Source organism: Melanotaenia boesemani, chromosome 10, assembly GCF_017639745.1.
Source record: "Melanotaenia boesemani isolate fMelBoe1 chromosome 10, fMelBoe1.pri, whole genome shotgun sequence".
In the NCBI taxonomy this organism is placed as follows: domain Eukaryota; kingdom Metazoa; phylum Chordata; class Actinopteri; order Atheriniformes; family Melanotaeniidae; genus Melanotaenia; species Melanotaenia boesemani.
Window position 1 is genome coordinate 1,538,550 of NC_055691.1, and position 18,881 is coordinate 1,557,430.

General features: G+C 43.0%; 1 protein-coding gene across 1 annotated transcript; it reads right to left on the reverse strand.

Annotated features, from left to right (window-relative positions):
* Positions 1–2,291: 2,291 nt before the first annotated feature.
* znf277 (zinc finger protein 277) lies at positions 2,292–18,054 on the reverse strand. Its single transcript, XM_041996306.1, has 12 exons — positions 17,943–18,054; positions 17,207–17,420; positions 15,549–15,637; positions 15,301–15,383; positions 12,808–12,899; positions 12,382–12,492; positions 11,015–11,147; positions 9,694–9,761; positions 9,462–9,558; positions 7,317–7,359; positions 5,592–5,766; positions 2,292–2,658 (listed from the first exon to the last, which is right to left on the reverse strand). The coding sequence occupies exons 1-12, from the start codon at positions 17,971–17,973 to the stop codon at positions 2,469–2,471; spliced, it is 1,326 nt and encodes a 441-aa protein (XP_041852240.1). The 5' UTR covers positions 17,974–18,054; the 3' UTR covers positions 2,292–2,468.
* Between the last annotated feature and the right edge of the window lie 827 nt (positions 18,055–18,881).

Consider the following 18,881-nt stretch of genomic DNA (forward strand, 5'->3'; position numbering starts at 1 on the left):
TGGTTCAGCAGCTGCTGCGTGAGTACACTGGTTTTACAATCCACTCTGCTGGTTTTTAGTGATTCTTTGTGGTACTGGGCTCAACAAGTTTTTTATTCTTATTTCTTCTAACTGAACTTTTGTCTGTTACTCTTATTTCCACTGGGTGCATGTGTGCCACGTTATGGCTGTGCCATTGTTTTGTTCCGACTTCCGTGGCGCGTCAATCCACACTGTGGGCGTGTCAGGTGCGCAGCGCCCAGCAGGTCAAAAACTCACAGGAGAATTGGGGAATCTTGTGATTCTCCACTTCCAGGATAAACGTCTCGTCGTGCATGATGGAGAAAAAAAAACAAAAAAAAAAACAGATAAATGATGTAATGTTTACACAGTTGAGCAGCTCTTTTATTTTGAAAGATACTGGACGTTTTTATACTGCTCCCGTGTCTGATTCCCTGTCTGCCCCTATCTGAACTGCTAAGTTTGACCCGTTCTGGGTGCGTTCTCCGCCTCTGCAATGCTTCTAACACGCTGCAGCAGACCCGGTGGGAACCAAACCATTAACTAGAACCGCCACGAATAGCAGCGGAGACATGGTGGAGGTGTGGTGGAGCCTCACATGCACCAGCTTCATGCCAACCACAGAGCCCGCCCGCCTGATGAGTTTTTCCAGCCTGTTAGCACACCTTTTTGTCATGTTACTCCCCCAGCAGACAACAGCATAAAAAAGCGTACTAGCCACCACAGACTGATAGAACATCCACAGGAGTTTCCTGCTGATGTTAAAAGATCCCAGTATTCGCAGGAAGTACAGACGGCTTTGGCCCTTCTTGTACAGGTGATCTGTACAGCATGTCCAGTCCAGCTTGTTATCCAGCCACAACCCGAGGTACCTGTAGTTGTCTACAATCTCCACCTTATCGTCCCTGATGGTCACTGGACGTGGTTGTGGGCTGGACTTCCTGAGGTCAATAACCAGCTCCTTAGTCTTTGAAGTGTTAAGCTGGAGATGGTTCATCTGACTCCAGGTGACAAAGTCACTGACTAGATTCCTGTACTCGTCCTCTCCATCATCCCTGATACACCCCACGATGTGTCATCTGCAAACTTCTGGATGTGACACAGCTCTGAGTTGTAACAGAAGTCTGAGGTGTAGAGTGTGAAGAGGAGGGGGGCCAGCACCGTCCCCTGGGGTGCTCCTGTGCTGCTAATAACAGTGTCAGATGTGGTGTCCTTTAGCCTGACGTACTGCGGTCTCTCTGTGAGGTAGTTACCAATCCAGGACACCAAGCAGGGGTCACCCTGCATCTCCCTCAGTTTGTCCAGAAGCATCAGGGGCTGGATTGTGTTGAAGGCACTTGAAAAATCCAAGAAGAGGATCCTCACTGTGCCCCTTATCCAGACCTGCGCGATAGGCAAACTGTAGGGGGTCCTAGACCTGTTGCACTTGGGGCAGTTTATCCCCCACCTTCGTTCTGTAGGTGTCCTTCGCCACCTTCAGGCATTGTTTCACCTCCCGCTGTGCTAATTGCATTGCCTCCCTGTCATGGTTCATGAAAGCCACCTTCTTCCTGTTGAGGGCAGCTTTGACATCTTGTGTTATCCAAGGTTTGTTATTTGGATAACAACGGACAGTCTTATTGGGGGAGACTACGTCCAGCGAGAAGTTGATGTAGTCTGTCAGACAGTGAGTCTGCTCCTCTATGTCCTCACCATGTTGTCTCAGCAGTACATCCCAGTCAGTGATGTCAAAGCAGTCTCTCAGAGCATCCTCTGCCTCAGGTGACCACTTCCTGATCGAGCGTGTGGTTTTAGACATCTTTTTTTTTGTGTCATATACTGATGTAAAAACATGTCAGCGGCCCTGAGCAGTCGCGGTGAGTTGTCTCAGTTTTAGCAGGCAGATCCCTTTTAAACATGACAATGACTCCGTTAGATTTAGAGCTGCTGCTAGAACAGGAAACCATCCCATATTGTCTGCTTTGCATTTTAGAAATATCTGCTTGAATTATGAGATTCTTGAATTAATACAATATCTGCTTTTTGCCAGAGTATCAACTTTCAGCATTTTACTCTCTTGACATTCACATTCAAACCCTGGACATTCAAACTTAAAATAGTGAGTTCAACCATTAACAAAGATTTGCCCCCCCCCCGTTTGTACACATAGTTTTTCTGTCTGCTTATTATTTATAGATCTGTTCTATGCTAATGTTGAAAGGAATCTGAACATGGAATCACATACGTGTACATTTACTCAGCATGCTTCTTATCAGACGGTGAAATATTCAAACATAATTAGGGATTCAGACCAGAAGGTTCTGCTCCTCTTTATTACCCAACACAAGTCGTAGATTCGCTGCAGCTGAATGGAGAACAGCCTCCTGGTGGATATTTATCAGCTGCATAGCAGAGAACACTGTTCATGTCTCCATGGAAACTATGATGCACACCAAGTCAGATGAAGAGAAACTCCATCCATCCATCCATCAGCTGCAGGATCCTCTGTTCTTCAGCAGCTGGTTGAGGACGCTGGTCTCCTTCAGAGCCCTGAGATTAGAAACGTCCTCTGCTATAACCGGGATGTCCTCTCTGCGCTTCGTCTCATCGCCATCGTCTTCCTCACTTTCAGACAACGTACACAGCAGAGCGTCGTTCTCATACGTGGGGAAGTAGTACCTGCAGAGAAGGTGGACAACTTTAGTCAGGTTTAGACCTTTGTCTAATGTTACTTGTTAATGTCAGGGCTTGGTGACCTGTGTGTTGGTTTTAGGACGAGCAGAAACGTGACACAGTTTGAGAGAGTTTTCAAATAAGCCACGAGGACACGAGAAGGTTTTAGGACATGCCGAGACTAAACGGTTTTAGAACGAGCTGGGACATGAGATAGTTTTAAGATGAGCCCCAGGATGTGAGACAGTTTTAGGATAAGCTGGGACAAAGGCAGTGCTGGACTGGCCATCGGGCATACCGGGCACCCGGTTTGTTTTTAATTCATTTATATTTTTTAGGCTACTAATGGTACTAATGGTAATCTGATAGTTTGACCCACTAGTCATGATTGATTCTGGGCTGGACCAATTACAGCCGAGGGCCGATGCCCCTCCCTCTTGGGCCACGGTTGTCATGTCAGTCAATCATTCAGCAAGAGACAGAATAAGATGGAGAACAAAAAACGTAAAGGAGGCGCCGAAAAAAATGGAGACAGAAAGAGGCAAGCTCTTCAGGCAGATGCCGCTAAATGTGTTAAAATTACACAACTTTTTGCTGCTAGCGGTGGAGTTTCCTCAGCAGCATCAGAATCAGCTGCAGGTGATGGAGGCGGCCAGCAGGTGAATGAGGGGAAGGGAGGAAGGAGGAGAGACTGGCGGTGGCCGCCGGTGCCAGTGGTGATGAACTGTAGTATACACTGGGTCAGATATAAATCAAGTTTGGGTGGAGTTTATTTTCATTTTGCTTGATAAAAGGAGTCATCACAGAGAAATTTCACTTTTTTAAGCTAAAACGTGTATTGCTGTTGGACCGAAGTGTTAACTTCCCTGAAAGCCTTTCTTGTGAAGACGGTTGAGTTTTTCCGTCTGGGCCTTTTGTTCATAGCACAATCACCCACAACGGTAAACTCTTGCAAACGCATGATTTTAATTTGCTCCTGGGATTTTGTCATCACAGGAGGCTATTTGGATAAGCCAGCCCCTCTTGAATAAAATGATATAAAGTCATGCTTTACTACTGATGCAGCTAATGCTAATGCTAATGCTAATGCTAAGGAATGAGCCTAGTGCAATGTACAAATGTACAAACGAGCCCCGTGTTTTCTTTTTTTATAAGCGGGGTGAAGTGCTCTGCCATGTAAATTATTGTAAACATTTGGTTGTAAACGTGCTTCTCAGTATCTCCTTTCTTAGGCTCAGAGTCTGGTTCAAACATTAACATAAATGGCTGAATTCCGTAAGCTGCTGCTTGGTCAGGTTAGCTCGCCGTCACTAAGCTGATGTTTTGGAGTCGGATGCACTGTGCACGCACTGGGCCAGCCCCCCTTCCCACTCTGGCCTCCCTGCAGCCAATCAGCATGCACCTCATTAACATCAGTCAAAAGCTTGCACGAACTCTCATGAGACAAAGTTGTGGTATGAGCAATTGGTCAGAACAAGCTCTATGTTTGATGTTTTTTGTTTAATAAATTTTCAAAAGATATTTAAAAACACTTAGAGGATGCATGAAAAGACCAGGTGATGCCACCTTTAAAACAGGAGTTACAAGTTGGCCATTTAACAATTTAGCTAGCTATACATGCTAGTTAGCTAGCATGACGGGTTTCTCTACTGCTGGGTGGTTTCTGTCAGACATGTAGACGGTGCATTGGTCCTGCTTCATGTGTCAATGGTGCCGCCACACTGATCCTGGAAATAAGTTTTAACAGTAAAAATGGACAATGTTTTATAATCTATAAATAACTTTGGGTACTTGCTAGTCACACAGGAGCCTATATCATTGGTGAGGCTGCATATGAGATCCTTCAGTTCCACTTTAGACATAATCTGACTGCATCTGAAAGATCCTGGAACCTTTTCAGTATTACAGGGTTTACTAGAATATTTACTGTTGATGGTTTTCATTGGTGCATTCCTTAAAAACCTTTAATTACTGCTTGTTAGTTTTTAGAGTACGACCTTTCAAAATACTGTAAAATCTACATTCTGTACCATTTTTATTTAACTGCATCATGATAAAACAGATCTACTTATGGATGCATGTAACTACAAGCAGGCTAATTAGGCTTTACTATTTTATAAAGAGAACCTTTTAAACTGCAGGAATATACTAGAAATGTCTTTTTTTAGTCACCTTGTTATCTGTGAGCTCTTTAAAAAAATCAACCAGTTGAGTGGATCTTAATATGTTAGACCAGGTTGGTCCACCATCCCCAGTGGAGGAGTGTGTGAGAGGAGATGGAAGAGCAGGAGAGAGAGGCGTAGACTGCTTTGCTCGCCCTGAGCCGCCCTGTTTCAGGCATTCTTAGATCACCACCCACAGCAGAAACCAGCAGTTAGTTAGTTATATATTTGTTCCAGTGTAAAGACATTTTATCTGGTCATTTATTTCTTTTGAATACCTGTCAGACCATATACTGTACTTGTTATTACTTAATATTTTTCTGTGTTCTTTTTTATATCACCTGCGTGCTTCTGCTACTGCACCTGTACTGCTGCAGCAAAGCAATTTCCCCACTGAGGGACTAATAAAGGTTTCTTAATGTTACTTATTATTATTATCAGTTTCACTTTAAGCTGTATTCCTAAAATGATATTCTTAATCATCTACATGAGTCCAGGTTTCTGCTACGTATAGAATAAAGGGACACGGAGGATGTGTTGGTTTAAGTTTATGAGACGAGTACATATAAATCAACAAGGCAATGTAAGTAATTATTATTATTTCATTCATAGGCGTGGTTGTCTTTCCATCAATACCTGGTGGGCCAGTCTCGGACATGGACCTGGACATAGGACAAGCCGATACATGAGACGATTTTAGGAAGAACGGGAGATGAGAGGGTTTTAGGATGATTGTGGTATGTAGAGCATAGAAGTGGACGATAAAGTGGAACATACTGAGGCTGGTCCCAGACGGACATCTCTGGAAGAGTCATGATGTGGTCCTTGGACACGATGTGATGCAGGACTTCGTCTCTGCTGTCAAACTTCTCCTGGCAGCTGTAGCAACGGCTCTGGTGGATCTGCCGCCGGATGAAGTTCACCAGCTTCACTTGTTGGTAGAATCTAAGGTCTGGGAGGACAGGACTTCGTTGGTAAATCATGTTCAAAACTTTTCCGAAAGCTTCACAAATAACAACCAATAATCGTCATTGATCAGGATCAGCTGGACAGAATGGGACCAGTTTGAGGCTTCAGTGGGACCAGGACATTTGACTGGAAGACCATGTTGTCCCAGTGTACATGGGAGGATAGCAGAGTCATTCAGATGTCTAGATGTTTCCTGAAGGGTGATTCTGTCAGATGATGAATGAAATCAGGATTTAATCTGATCTTTAAAATTTTCAGTTTCATTTTAAGTAATTTTCATTTGATTGTAGCTGATCAGACGCATGCGGGAGTTGATAAGAGTTTCAGATCTTTGATCACATGACCAGTCAGTTTAAAGTGTTTGCATGGATTTTTAAAAGTGTACTTTTGGTCAGCCGAACATACAAAGGTTTAACACATTTCTGTCTGTCGCAAAAAACAAAAACCATGTCCAACAGTCCAACTGTCCACCTGTCCATCTACCGTAGAAGAGTAACATCTCCTCAGGTCTCACAAACTGACACCATCTTTAACTGAACACGTACCTGTCCCACTGGACCAGAACCAAATCAAAGTGCTCCTGGTCCAATCTAAGTTGTATGCAAGCAGCAACCTCCAGTGGTAAAATGTGAAGCCTATGCAGAAGTGCTAAAAAATTGCGGTTCCCCCCTCGTCCACTAGGGGCTCCAAAACAGAACAAATCCCCAGAAAGAAGGTAGAGTGCAGCACAACCGCGGTTTTTAGCCATAGCTTTAGCCCGCATACCTTAGTTAGCTGGTTAGCTACTGGTTAGCTGCTGGTTAGCTCCGGGTTAGCTCGGTTAGCTCTTAGCTACAGGCAGCTCGGAGTTTGATGGGTGTCAATCATCCACCCCCACCTTCACAGTCCCCCTCTCAGCTCCACCTCTTTGCCCATTCTTGGATTTTCCGGGAATGACAACATGCGTGACGTTGCCAAGATGGCGACGGTGGGAACCGCCCAATGAGCTTCAATTCAGCTCTTTAGAAACCTAACCTCCGCCCATCTTTTATATACAGTCTATGGTTGTATGAGTTGAATCCACTCATCCCTCTTCTGTCCTCCTGTGTGGGATCTGGTTTAGATTTGTTTTTTCTGGTCACAGATGTACTCTAAATGTCAGAGCTGACAGGGAACAACCAGCATCTTTTGTCCAGCTTCATGTTGAACTCCTTGTTTCAGACTAATTTTTCATATTAACACCTGCACAAGTACGAGAAATGTTTGTTTCATCAAACATAAATGAACGTTTTCTTCTTGTCACACTGATGCATCAGGGGCAACCTGGGGTTCAGTGTTTGATATTTGGTCTTTAGAAGCTGGGAAACAAACCATCGCTCCTCCTCGTGAGCAGAAGGTGATTCCAGATTTTTTTCTTCATGACTAAATGGGGGATACTGGGGTTGGAGCAGCTATCTGCCATAAAGCACCAGGAGGACTGAGTGTGTTTCATTAACAAGGAGAAAATGCTGAGGTATGAATGCGTTAATGAAGCAGTGGGATCGGTCTACTTACTCATGTCTGTCTTCAGTTTATGGAGATCAAAGCCGTGAGATTCCTACAAAACAACCAGAGTCAGACCAGATGTTTCTACTGCTGATGACACATAGGTGTGTATACCTCAGAGCCAGTTTATTTAGAATATTTTTTTTCCTTTGTGGTCTTTCAAACCTCTTATTTTTCAAATGTCTCTAAACCACATGAATCATGAACAAACTCAGAGATCTTCTTAAGAGGACTTTTAGTTCTTCCAGAGATTCTGTTTAAGACCAGGGGTCTCATTTCTAAAACATTTAAAAAACCGGCGTACGCCAAATATATTCAACTATTGGGATTTATAAAACATAACTTGGCGGGAGAATGTTCCTACCACCACACAAACTCTGATCATGGCGTACGCACAGAATCTGGGAAAACAGGAATATGCAACACCAACAGCAAAGAATAAAATGAAGGAAATGATGAGGTGGAGAGTCTGCTGCCAACATCTACCAGTAAAAGAAGATGCGAAAAGGAAGCTTTGGTCATTTATGCTGAGATCCAGCAGAGTGGGACAGACTGGAGGTCTAGAAGTGATGCAACGCTGAAACATACAAGAGGTGGATTTCATCCATCCATTCATCCGTCCATCCATCCGTCCATCCATCCATTTATCCATCCATCCTTCCGTCCGTCTGTCCATCCATCCATCCGTCCGTCCATCCATCCATCCATCCATCCATCCATCCATCCATCCATCCATCCTTCCGTCCGTCTGTCCATCCATCCATCCATCCTTCCGTCCGTCTGTCCATCCATCCGTCCATCCATCCATCCATCCTTCTGTCCGTCTGTCCATCCATCCATCCTTCCGTCCGTCTGTCCATCCATCCGTCCATCCATCCATCTGTCCGTTCTTTCATCCATCCATCCGTCCGTCCGTCCATCTATCTTAACACAATCCTTTTGTAATTGTTGTCTCAATTTTTGTCAAGACAGTCTTCATTTCCTTCATTTCATAGTCACCGACTATTAAAACGACTAGTCGACCAATCGGATTATGTATCTCATCATTATTAAATGGATCTTATGTCACTTTCAGCTTTGAAATCTTGCATGAGGTTGTTATGTAAGTCTGACGTTCCTCCTCTTTAAATGTTCGAGCATTGCAGACGTACTTCCGTGGTACACAAGGTCCGCTTTACAAATGTCACATGTATTTAATTTATTTTCTAAGTTTCATGTGAAGTCATTTCAGACTTTTGACGTCCTCTGCTGCCGTTTTGCTTCCCGGTCGGCCGCCACATTTTTCCCCTGCCGGACTTTACTGCACATGTGTAACTCTCAGCAGAGAGAGAAAGAAGACGATGTCTCACTCTGCATTATTTATTTATTTATTTTTTTTCCTGACAATAGTCGACGGGTAAATTCATTGTCGACTATTTTTATTGTCTAATCGATACAGTCCTAACCAGTAATGCCCACGCCGTGCCCACCAATCAAACATTTTTACATTTTCCAACGTGGTCCATCAGGATCTCTGTCTCACACCCCGAAAAATTCCACTTCTCCCCTCTTTTTCCCTCCCAAGCCATCATGGAAATGATGTGATTAATTTGTATTGCAGGCGTCCACCTGAACAATTATAGCCACCATGTGGGCGGGGCAAGGCGTTCCCTCACGTGCGCCGCTTTAGAGTTGATTCTGATTTAAAAACGGAAACCGGTGTAGGACGTACGTGCGCATGCTTTGATAGATCTGAAAGTTTTTGTGCACAGCATTTGCTTTTTGCACCGCAGACGCCGCGTGTAGTTCGCTTTGCTACGCACAGTTCGATAAATGAGGCTCCAGGACTGTCTAAAGAGATCAGGCAGCACAGTCTTCTTTAAGTCTCTTCTTTTATCAGAGAACCTTTCTGATTTTATTCACTCACTGAACTGCTGTGCCACAGTTAAATTCTGTTATGTTTTGGTTTGCAGTGGTTTTACTTGCTGCTGCATGAACATGTTTAGAAAATTGCCAAAGAAATGATGATTATTATTATGAACCCGTCATGTTTATTATACATCTGAAATGCTGAATGGAGCCCATGTTGGCGTTCTCATCACTGATGGGAGAACTAAACTGACTTCCAGCTTGGTTTAACTTCAGGTGTGTAAAAGTCATGTGACCAGTTTTTACCTTCATGTGTGTGTAGATCTGATCCATGGTCTCTGACTGCTGGTCACAGAACAGACACACAGCAGAAACTGGATGAGCTCTCCAGTCTGACCAGTCTCTGTAGAGAACAGACATGTCAGTCAGCTGGAGGAGAATCTGGGAGGAAGATCAAACATCTACTCTGGATGTGTTGAGGACAATAAGGCAGATGAGATAAAATCCAACCCCCGAAGCTCCTGGTGAGGATACTCACTCATCATCATCATCAACCATCTCACGGTCGTCTTCACTCTGAACCTCCTCCCAGGTTTTCCCCAGTTCCTAAAGAACAAACAACAATGCTGCTAAATTTCCACCTCAGATTTTCTCTACATACATCTCAGACAGGATGCAAAAAAACCAGGCGTAAAGAAATCAGACATGATCTCCTCTGAAAACATGCAGATGGTAAAATGACATTTACATAAATATTAGAAAGAATTTTATTTTCACTTTTAACCCTTAAAACTCTGCTGGGTCTCCGGCACCTCTGGGTGCTTTCACTTATATCATCACTGTCTCAGCAACAGTTAGTGTGGCTCTGCGGAGTGTATTGTGATGGATAGCGGCCCCTTTAGGTGAGCTACGGAAGTTCAGCGTGGTAGATGTGTGGAAGGAACTTCCACATTTATTTTGAGCATGATTCTGAATCCAGACCCCTGCCCCAGGGCTTAATAATTTTGATTTCTTTTGATTAATTGTTCTCAACACGTTCTACTAAGTAATAAATAAAGCTTTTCAACTGGAATATTTCATTAATCAAGATTTAAGATGTGTTGTTAAAGTGTTAACTTCATTTTTTGGGCAGTGTAGTAGCATAAATAACTAAATAGCAAACAAACAAAAAAAAAACATCTGAAGGAAAAAGCGTAAATATGTAAATAGTTTCTGTTGTGTTTGTTTGAAAGTCAATATTTTTCTCCTGAAAGTCCAGACTTGAGAAAGGCTTGGTCACCGTTGAGCTGTGTGGTATTTCTACAAAGTTCTGTTAGTAATTAAATTAGTGAGTAAATTCTGTCTTGTTGCTTTGGTTGGTCTAGAATGATGATGATGATATTCAGTGATGATGAATAATCTAGTGGTTAAGGTGGGTATAGAACAGTTGTGAATTTGCGGTGGATATGGGTGTCTTCATCTGTGTGTGGACGGTGCATGTGTCTTCTTCTATGCGCCTTTTAAAGCGTTACTTATCCCAGTGTTGCAGCAACTAGAAAGCAAAGCCGGTACAACAGTTTCTAAGCACAGAAGGTTCTCGCTTCACACAGACTTGTTTGTCCCTTCAGAGACACTGTAGAAAAAATGGTGGCACAAATATGTCCGGTGCCTCATGTATGTGGACCCACGGCAAGTAGATACAAATGGTTCATTCTAAGAGAATAAAGACATATCAGTTATTTTAGTAAACCCCTGTGCAAACCGTTCAGAATATTAAAAGTCACATTAAATTTTGGAAAGTTTGAAAACTATTTGCTGTGGTTTCATTGTTTAACATCACAAAAACCTGGAATTTAACCCGGAGTGCTTCCTGTCTTTACCAGATAGTTGATGATGTAGAAGCGGTCATATTCCCGATTGTTGGCATTGATCCGTCTGTGAGCTTTTTTCCTCATGTGATCCTTCAGCGTGGTTTTATCCCGAAATATTTTCTCACAGTACAAACACTGCAGACTGAAGGAGAACAGCAATGTTAGGACGACAGCGAACCATGCACTCATTAAAACTGACACTCTTACTGTGCAAGAGATCAAACTTCCTTTCCAGGCAGCCACTCCCACCAACTTCGACCAGCTTCTAGATAAACTCCTGACTCCCCTGAATCTGCCTCTCCTCCATCCAGACTTTTGACCAGGTCACATCACTCCCTGCTTTGATCCTGGAGGATCAAGGTAGCTCCTCCCTCCCCCAGACTCCAAGGAACAGCAGCTATGCTTTCCTCCAGACCTCACCAGAGAACAAAGCCTGGTAACTTCAACTCGCTCACACCAATCTCCAGAACAACCCATTTCTCTCTGTTCTGTTTTGTATGAGCAATCCTGAATCTGGAATCTTCTTAAACAAAGGAGAGTTTCTCCAAGAGAGCCACCTGGTAGACCGCTTGCTAACCTCTTCAACCGAGAAGCAACTAGTCTCCTTCTTCTAAAGTGCAGCCAACTAAACATAACTGAGACCCAACTGGACACAACTGGATATAGCTGAAGGGCCTCTTTCCAGCTTCCCTTCCCTTCAAGGACCAACCGTTTTGCAAGGACTGTAACAAAAGACATGTACTGGGTTTAGCAGTTAGCATAAGCATTAGCATAACATGGCTAAGACTGATAAGCTTCACTGTAAATGATTTGCAGTTTATTTATGGTTTTCATAAACTTCTTGTGAAAGAATTTTAGACATGTTTAAGGATTGGTGCTAAACTAACATCTAACCCGGCACCTTTTGGAATTCCAACACACAACCATTGTGATTTGTCTTTCTAACTTATCCAGACACCAGAAAACACTCTAAACATAATTTCTTTGTTCATCACATGTTGCTGCTTACAAACGCTCAGTATGAACACGCCTCAGTGGGTCAGTCCAAAGTAACACAGAACCTGACTGTAGCTCAGTTCAGTGAAGGAAGTATTTGTATTTATTATCAGTGATTGGTTGTTGTTGAGTTTTATAAGGAGCAAGTCTAGTTATTAGCCATTATAAATGAATGTCTATATACAATTATTAATATTCAATAAAAAGAGTAATGTAAAACATTACCTACAGGGTACCACTGGAGAATGCCAGAACACACACGGGAGACTCGGTGACTGAGTTTCATCCAGCTGGACTATGATCTATTGTAAAGTCTGGTCTCAGTGGGACCTAGAGTCTGGTTTCTGGCGGTTTAGAGGTGCTAACTGGTTTGGTCTTACCTGTCCAGTTTGTTCTGCAGCGTGTCCAGGAACTCGTTGCAGTAGACAATGTTGTCTGGCAGCCCGATGCTGAACGAATGTTCTCGGGCCATATGGTTCAGTAGAGACGACCTGAAAACACCATGTGAGAGCTTTCTAGTAAAAGCTAAAAAATATTTATTAACAACCCAATCTGCTAATAACAGAGCATAACAGAGGACCAGAGAACCAGAGACTGATGGTTTAATTTCCAAGTAAAGAATGATCCTGTGACTCTGTGAACCTCCCAAATGTAAGCTCGAGTCCCTTCCTCTTGAGACTCAGATGTGGTCCTCAACTATCTCTAAATTATCCAAAGTCTTAAACGCAGATGTGATCGAATGCAGGTCCTGGAATATGGTCATTCTTTGGTTTCCAGCGTTCATGGGAACCTTAAACTTGTGTTACCTGTTTCCAGTGAAGTCTTCACTGCAGAACATGCAGGGGCGATGGAAGCTGTGGTCATCTCTCTCCATTTGCTGCTGTTCAAGCACCTCTTCCTGCAGAACACCAGAGAAACCGTCACAAAACTGGAGATTCCTTCTTCAAACCGAGGTCTGATCTTTACAGAATGATGCAGGATGTGACCAGATTTAGTCCTTTTACCTCCAGTTCCGTCAATGAGACTAACTGCAGATCATAAAGGGGCAGGAGGACTGCTCAGTTTTCAGTAACATCACCATGTACTGTAAAGTCATGCAGCTTTTCCAGGCACCCCAATAAGGCTCAACAACTACAACTTCTTTACATGAAATCTCTTCTTTCTTACTGAGATCCCAGTTTTGTTTGTCACCATCTTTTCTGTAAAGCATCAAACATTCAGTCTGACTTCAGGAAACAAAGAGGTGGATACAGAGGACAGCTGGAGGACAACATGAATAGAAACATGAGTGTATGAGAGCTCAGAGGCCACTAATTTCCTCTTGGCTGGTACATTACCAAGAGGTGGTGAATGAATATGACTAATATTATATTAAATATAATAAACAAAATAGAAGTTTGACATATTGTAAATAAATAAAATTACTACATTATATTTTTAGTATTAAAAATGATTCTTTTAAATAACTCCTCCCTAAGTTGCCACCTCGTGGTGGAGGAGTTTGCGTGTCCTGATGATCCTAGCGGCTATGTTGTCGGGGGCTTCAATGCAGGTCCTGTGTTGGAATATGTTTTGTTATTGGACTTCTGTGCTCGTCATGGACCGTCCATAACAAACACCTTGTTCAGGCATAAAAGTGTCCACATGTGTACTTGGCACCAGGACACTCTAGGCTGCAGTCGTATCATCAGACTTGCGGCTGCAATTGCATTGTCTGCAGCATCACGTGGACATCGGGGACAGTTCCCCTGGACTGGCAGACTGGGGGGGGGTGGTCCCCCTCTTCAAAAAGGGGGACCGGAGGGTGTGCTTCATCTACAGGGGGATCACACTCCTCAGCCTCCACGGTAAAGTCTATTGCTGAAGAGGAGGGTCTGTCGGATGGTCGAACCTCGGATTGAGGAGGAGCAGCGTGGTTTTCGTCCCGGTCGTGGAACAGTGGACCAGCTCTACACCCTCTACGGGGTCTTGGAGGGGGCATGGGAATTCGCTGAATAAGTCTACATGTGCTTTGTGGACTTGGAGAAGGCGTTCGACCGTGTCCCCCGGGGACTCCTGTGGGGGTACTCCGGGGAGTATGGAGTGCCGGACCTGCTTGTACGAGCTGTCCGGTCCCTGTCCCTTTGCGGATGATGTGGTTCTGTTGGCTTCATCGGGCCGGGATCTTCAGCTCTCGCTGGAGTGAGAGCAAGGGAAGCGGCTGGGATGAGAATCAGCACCTCCAAATCTGAGACCATGGTCCTCAGCCGGAAAAGGGTGGAGTATTTTCTCCGGGTCGGCAATGAGGTCCTGCCCCAGGTGGAGGAGTTCACGTATCTCGGGGTCTTGTTCAAGAGTGAGGGAAGGATGGAGGGAGATGGACAGGAGGATCGGTGCAGCGTCTGCAGCGATGCAGACTCTGCATCGGTCTGTCGTGGTGAAGAAGGAGCTGAGCCAAAAGGCAAAGCTCTCGATTTACCGGTCGATCTACGTTCCTACCCTCACCTATGGTCATGAGCTGTGGGTAGTGACCAAAAGAACAAGATCATGAACACAAGCGCCTCGGAATCCCCCTGGATGAGCTGGTGAATGTGGCCGGGGAGAGGGAAGTCTGGGTTTCCCTGCTTAGGCAGCTTCCCCCGCAACCCGACTCCGGATAAGCGGCAGACAATGGATGGATGGATGGATGGATGTCTACTTTAAATTTACTACCTGAAAATACTAATTAAATAAATAAATATTACATATTGTAAATGGACAATTAAAAAAACTATTAAACATTAACATACAGTAGTTTTCACATTAAATATTTGGGGATACACGGTGTTATGTTGGTTAGCACCGCAGCCTCACAGCAGGAAGGTCGCTGGTTGGAGCCTCGGCTGGGGGGAGGTTAAAAAAATTGGTCTTTCTCTGTGGCGTTTGTGTGTTCTCCTTGTGTATGTGTGGGTTCTCCAGCTTCCTCTCACCATCCAAAGACATGCATGTTAGGTTAATTGGTCAGTCTAAATTCTCCCTAGGTGTGTGAGGGTGATTGGTTGTTTGTCTCTCTGTGTCGGCCCTGCGATGGACTGGTGACCTGTCCAGGGTGTACCTGCCTCTCGTCTGTTAATTGCTGGGCTACGCTCCAGCTTCCCTGCTACCCTTCATTGGACGAAACGGTATAGATAATGAATTAATTAAATACTTGATATTGTGATTTTAGCTGAAACAACAACTGAACAGAAACTAAAGTTTTTTGGGGGGATCCAGGTTGCAGAAATGGAAAGTGAATCCAGATATTCCCAGTTTAACGTCGGCTGTGGTATTTGGAGCATTACCAGTCGTTTCTGCTGGAGCTTCTCTCTGAGGAGTCGGTCCTCTGGAAGGACGTCACACAGCAGAAAGTAGTGCTCTTGTTTCTCTGTGGAGAGGACGAGACATGAAATTAACAATTTCTATTCTGTTAGCCGTTTTTCAGAAGCTGGATGTTTAAACTGTCATCGAATGTATCCGACTTATTATCTAACATGAGACGTCTGATGAGAATAAAATATTTTTCTGTAATGTTTAGTCCCAGTTTACTCACCAACAGGGCTTGTGGAGTTGGTCTTAATCACGCTGCAGAAATCTGTAACTGGTTGCTCCAGAAATCTGCCCTTCCAGTACAGCATGTATCTGATGGGGGACACAAAGCACCACAGCCCAGCCTCCATCACAACCAGCTATCAGGAACTCAAGCTATTCATATCTCTCTCAAGTCAGTGGTTAAATGTGCATCAATATTTATCTTGGCAAAAATTTGAATGGATTACACATTTTAGTTTTAGTTCAGGCTCAGTTCAGCACAATCTGATCTCTAGTGGGCAGAAAAACAGCATAATAACCTTTAAATAATGAAAACTCCACATTATCAGGATGTTTACAAAACTGTCCTTTTAGAAAACATTATGAAAAAACCTGAACTTTCAGGAGATAAATAAGTGAAGTTTCAACAACATTTGACCTCAGTTACACATTTACATGTTGATTACAGTTTACACATAATAACGGATCTAAAATCACCAAACGTTTAATCCCAGGTGTCTGGAAGTGACAAATGCAGTATTTCACATTATGATCAGTGTTCCTTTGCAGGATCTAAGTTATTTTAATTGTACATACATGTACATTTCCACACGTGTAGTAATCCAGACCACCTGAACTGACTGGCCTCATAATAATTAATTATAATAATAATAATAATAATTAATTAATAATTATAATTATAATTATAATAATAATAATAATAATTAATAATTATAATAATAATAATTAATTAATAATAAATAATTAATTAATAATAATTCATTTGATTTTTATTTATTTTATTCCCCTAGCCTTTTTCTATGTTAACCCATTTTTATTTTATTCTATGCTTTTATTCTATTTATATTATTTTTAGGTTATTTCTCCAGTGTTTCCTCGGAGGGGGCTCTCTGCACCGGGGGCTTTCATCGGCTGTGGCTGCTGCGGCTCTGTCCTGCGGGTTCTTTCGGTCTTGGTTGGGTGGCTCCTCTGCCTCTCTCTTGGCCATGTGCCCTGGGTCGGTGTCCTGGCGGTCGTGGCCTGTGAACAGCTCCCGGTGCAGACGGCTCCCTGTGATAGTGTTTCCTTACCAGGCTCATCTGTGCTCAACCTCACATTAGTCTTTTAACATGTGCAAGTATGTGTTGTGTGTATGTGTATGCTTGCTTGTACGTACTGGTATGTGAGAGGACGCGGGGAGGGAGAGGGTTGTGTGTGTGTGTGTGTGTGTGTGTGTGTGTGTGTGTGTGTGTGTGTGTGTGTGTGGTTGGGGGGGGGGGGCATTGTTTTAACCATGGAAAGCACTTTGTGCTGCATTTATGTATGAAAAGTGCTCTATAAATAAAGTCTGATTGATTGATTTATAATGGAACCTGGAGTCAGATCTATTAAGTTAGAAAGATATAAAAGATAGAAGAACAAGTTATCTCCCTGCCTTGGAAATGTTTAAGATTTAAACATAAAAAATTAAACCTCAAGTTAAAAAATAAGGAATTACATTTATTTCTTTTTAAATATTACAGTTCATGTCTTCCATGTTATTTTTGCATTTACATAATTAATCCTGTGGGCCGGTTTTGGCCCCCAGGCTGTCGTTTGACCCCTGACCCAACGAGACCTAAGTGGTCTTTCAGAGAGCTGACAAACTGGTGGAATAATAAAATGTGGTGTTGTGAGTACTTTGGCAGGTCTGCGATGAGTTTGATGTCAGCGATGACCAGCTTGTGGTCCAGCAGCAAATGTTTGAGGAGAAGGTCTTTCTGCAGCAGAGGAACAGACTCCGAACAGAACAGACACACCAGCATTTCGGCACTGGGACGCTGCAGACTGGGAGTACTGGAGCTTCCAGGTTGCTGCTCTGGAAAACACAGCGGCTCCAATATGCTGTCCTCGCCTGAATGGAGACACAACCTCTGATTATTTAACACAAAATTAACCCAAAACCTGTGAGTAATGTACTGGCTTATGTTACTGAGAAATATAAAAAAGTCCTATACAAGAGTGATTTTCTATAAAATCCTTGGTCAGGACTAAAAACTATAGAAACTGTAATTGATCTTTTTATTTTCTTAACATGTAAATTCTGTGGGGAAGGAACGGAAAACGTTTTAAACCAGTACTAAGAAAACGAGCAGCAGGAGAGTCAGGCAGTAAGATGTTCAGAACACACTGAATATAACTTAACTACTGTCAAACTTTCTGTAGAAGAAACTAGTAAGAACGTGTTTGAACTGATTTAATACGACAACAGAGCTGCTTCTGTCTCAGAAGGATAAAGACGAAGGCTTCACAGAAGCTTCCCGACATTACTGCTGCATTTATGGTCCGATAAAGTCTGCGTTAATCACATAATCAGGATTTAAAATTTGCGGAAAAAAATAATTTAATCCAGAGAATTGGTTCAATATCAACTTACCACTGGACTTATTAGGGTCGCTGGCGGCCATGTTGGCTGCGCGTGTTCAAAAACAGCGAATGAGAGAGCCCGACTCTGGACAGACCAATCCGCTTCTTCCGCCGGTGCTGCTTCTTCTTCTGCTGTTTTCTGCGGTTGGCAACTTAAAACGCTTTACTACCACCTACTGATGTGGAGCGGAAAACGGAAGATGCCACAGAAAATGTACATCCAGAGTTCCGAGTACATTCTTTATACCTGTCGATTATCCAGTGATTTGTTTTGCCTAAATAATAATAATAATAATAATAAGATAAAATAGCTTTGTGAAAATATACTATTTATTCATTTTATTAATATAATTTATTTTATTTTCTCCTCTCTCTATTCAACACGTTTGCTGATGCATCCTAGATTAGATTAGATTAGATAGATAGATAGATAGATAGATAGATAGATAGATAGATAGATAGATAGATAGATAGATAGATAGATAGATAGATAGATAGATAGATAGATAGATAGATAGATAGATAGATAAGCCCCCAAAAAACACAAATGAATAAAATAGCCATACACACAGACTATGTTTGGGTAAAATGAAGAGTGATGATCACCTCTCACACATTGAGGACTTATTGTTCAGGGTTATTGTGAAAGGAAAGAAGGATTTTCTGAAGCTCTCTTTATGACATCGGAGCTGCAGCAGTTTGTTTGAGAAAGGGCTCCACTGTCCCTCCAGTATGCAGTTTAGTGGATGTGAGGAACTGTACATGATGGAGACCAGTTTGTTTAGCAACCTTCTGTCTCTTACTGTCTCCAGTGTCTTCAGGTTGTGTCCAATGATTTTTTCAGCCTTATGGATCAGTTTATTGATCCTGCTGGCATCCCTGGAGCTGATGCTGCTCCCCCAGCACACCACAGCATACATGATGGCGCTAGCCACCACAGACTAGAAGA

Coding starts and splice junctions, on each gene's coding strand:
- znf277 (XM_041996306.1), bottom strand. CDS start 17,973: ATGGCCGCCAGCGACCCTAATAAGTCCAGTG. Junction 15,638..17,206: donor CTCATCGCAGACCTGCCAAA/GTACTCACAACA, acceptor GTCCCCCATCAG/ATACATGCTGTACTGGAAGG. Junction 15,384..15,548: donor CAACTCCACAAGCCCTGTTG/GTGAGTAAACTG, acceptor TCCTCTCCACAG/AGAAACAAGAGCACTACTTT.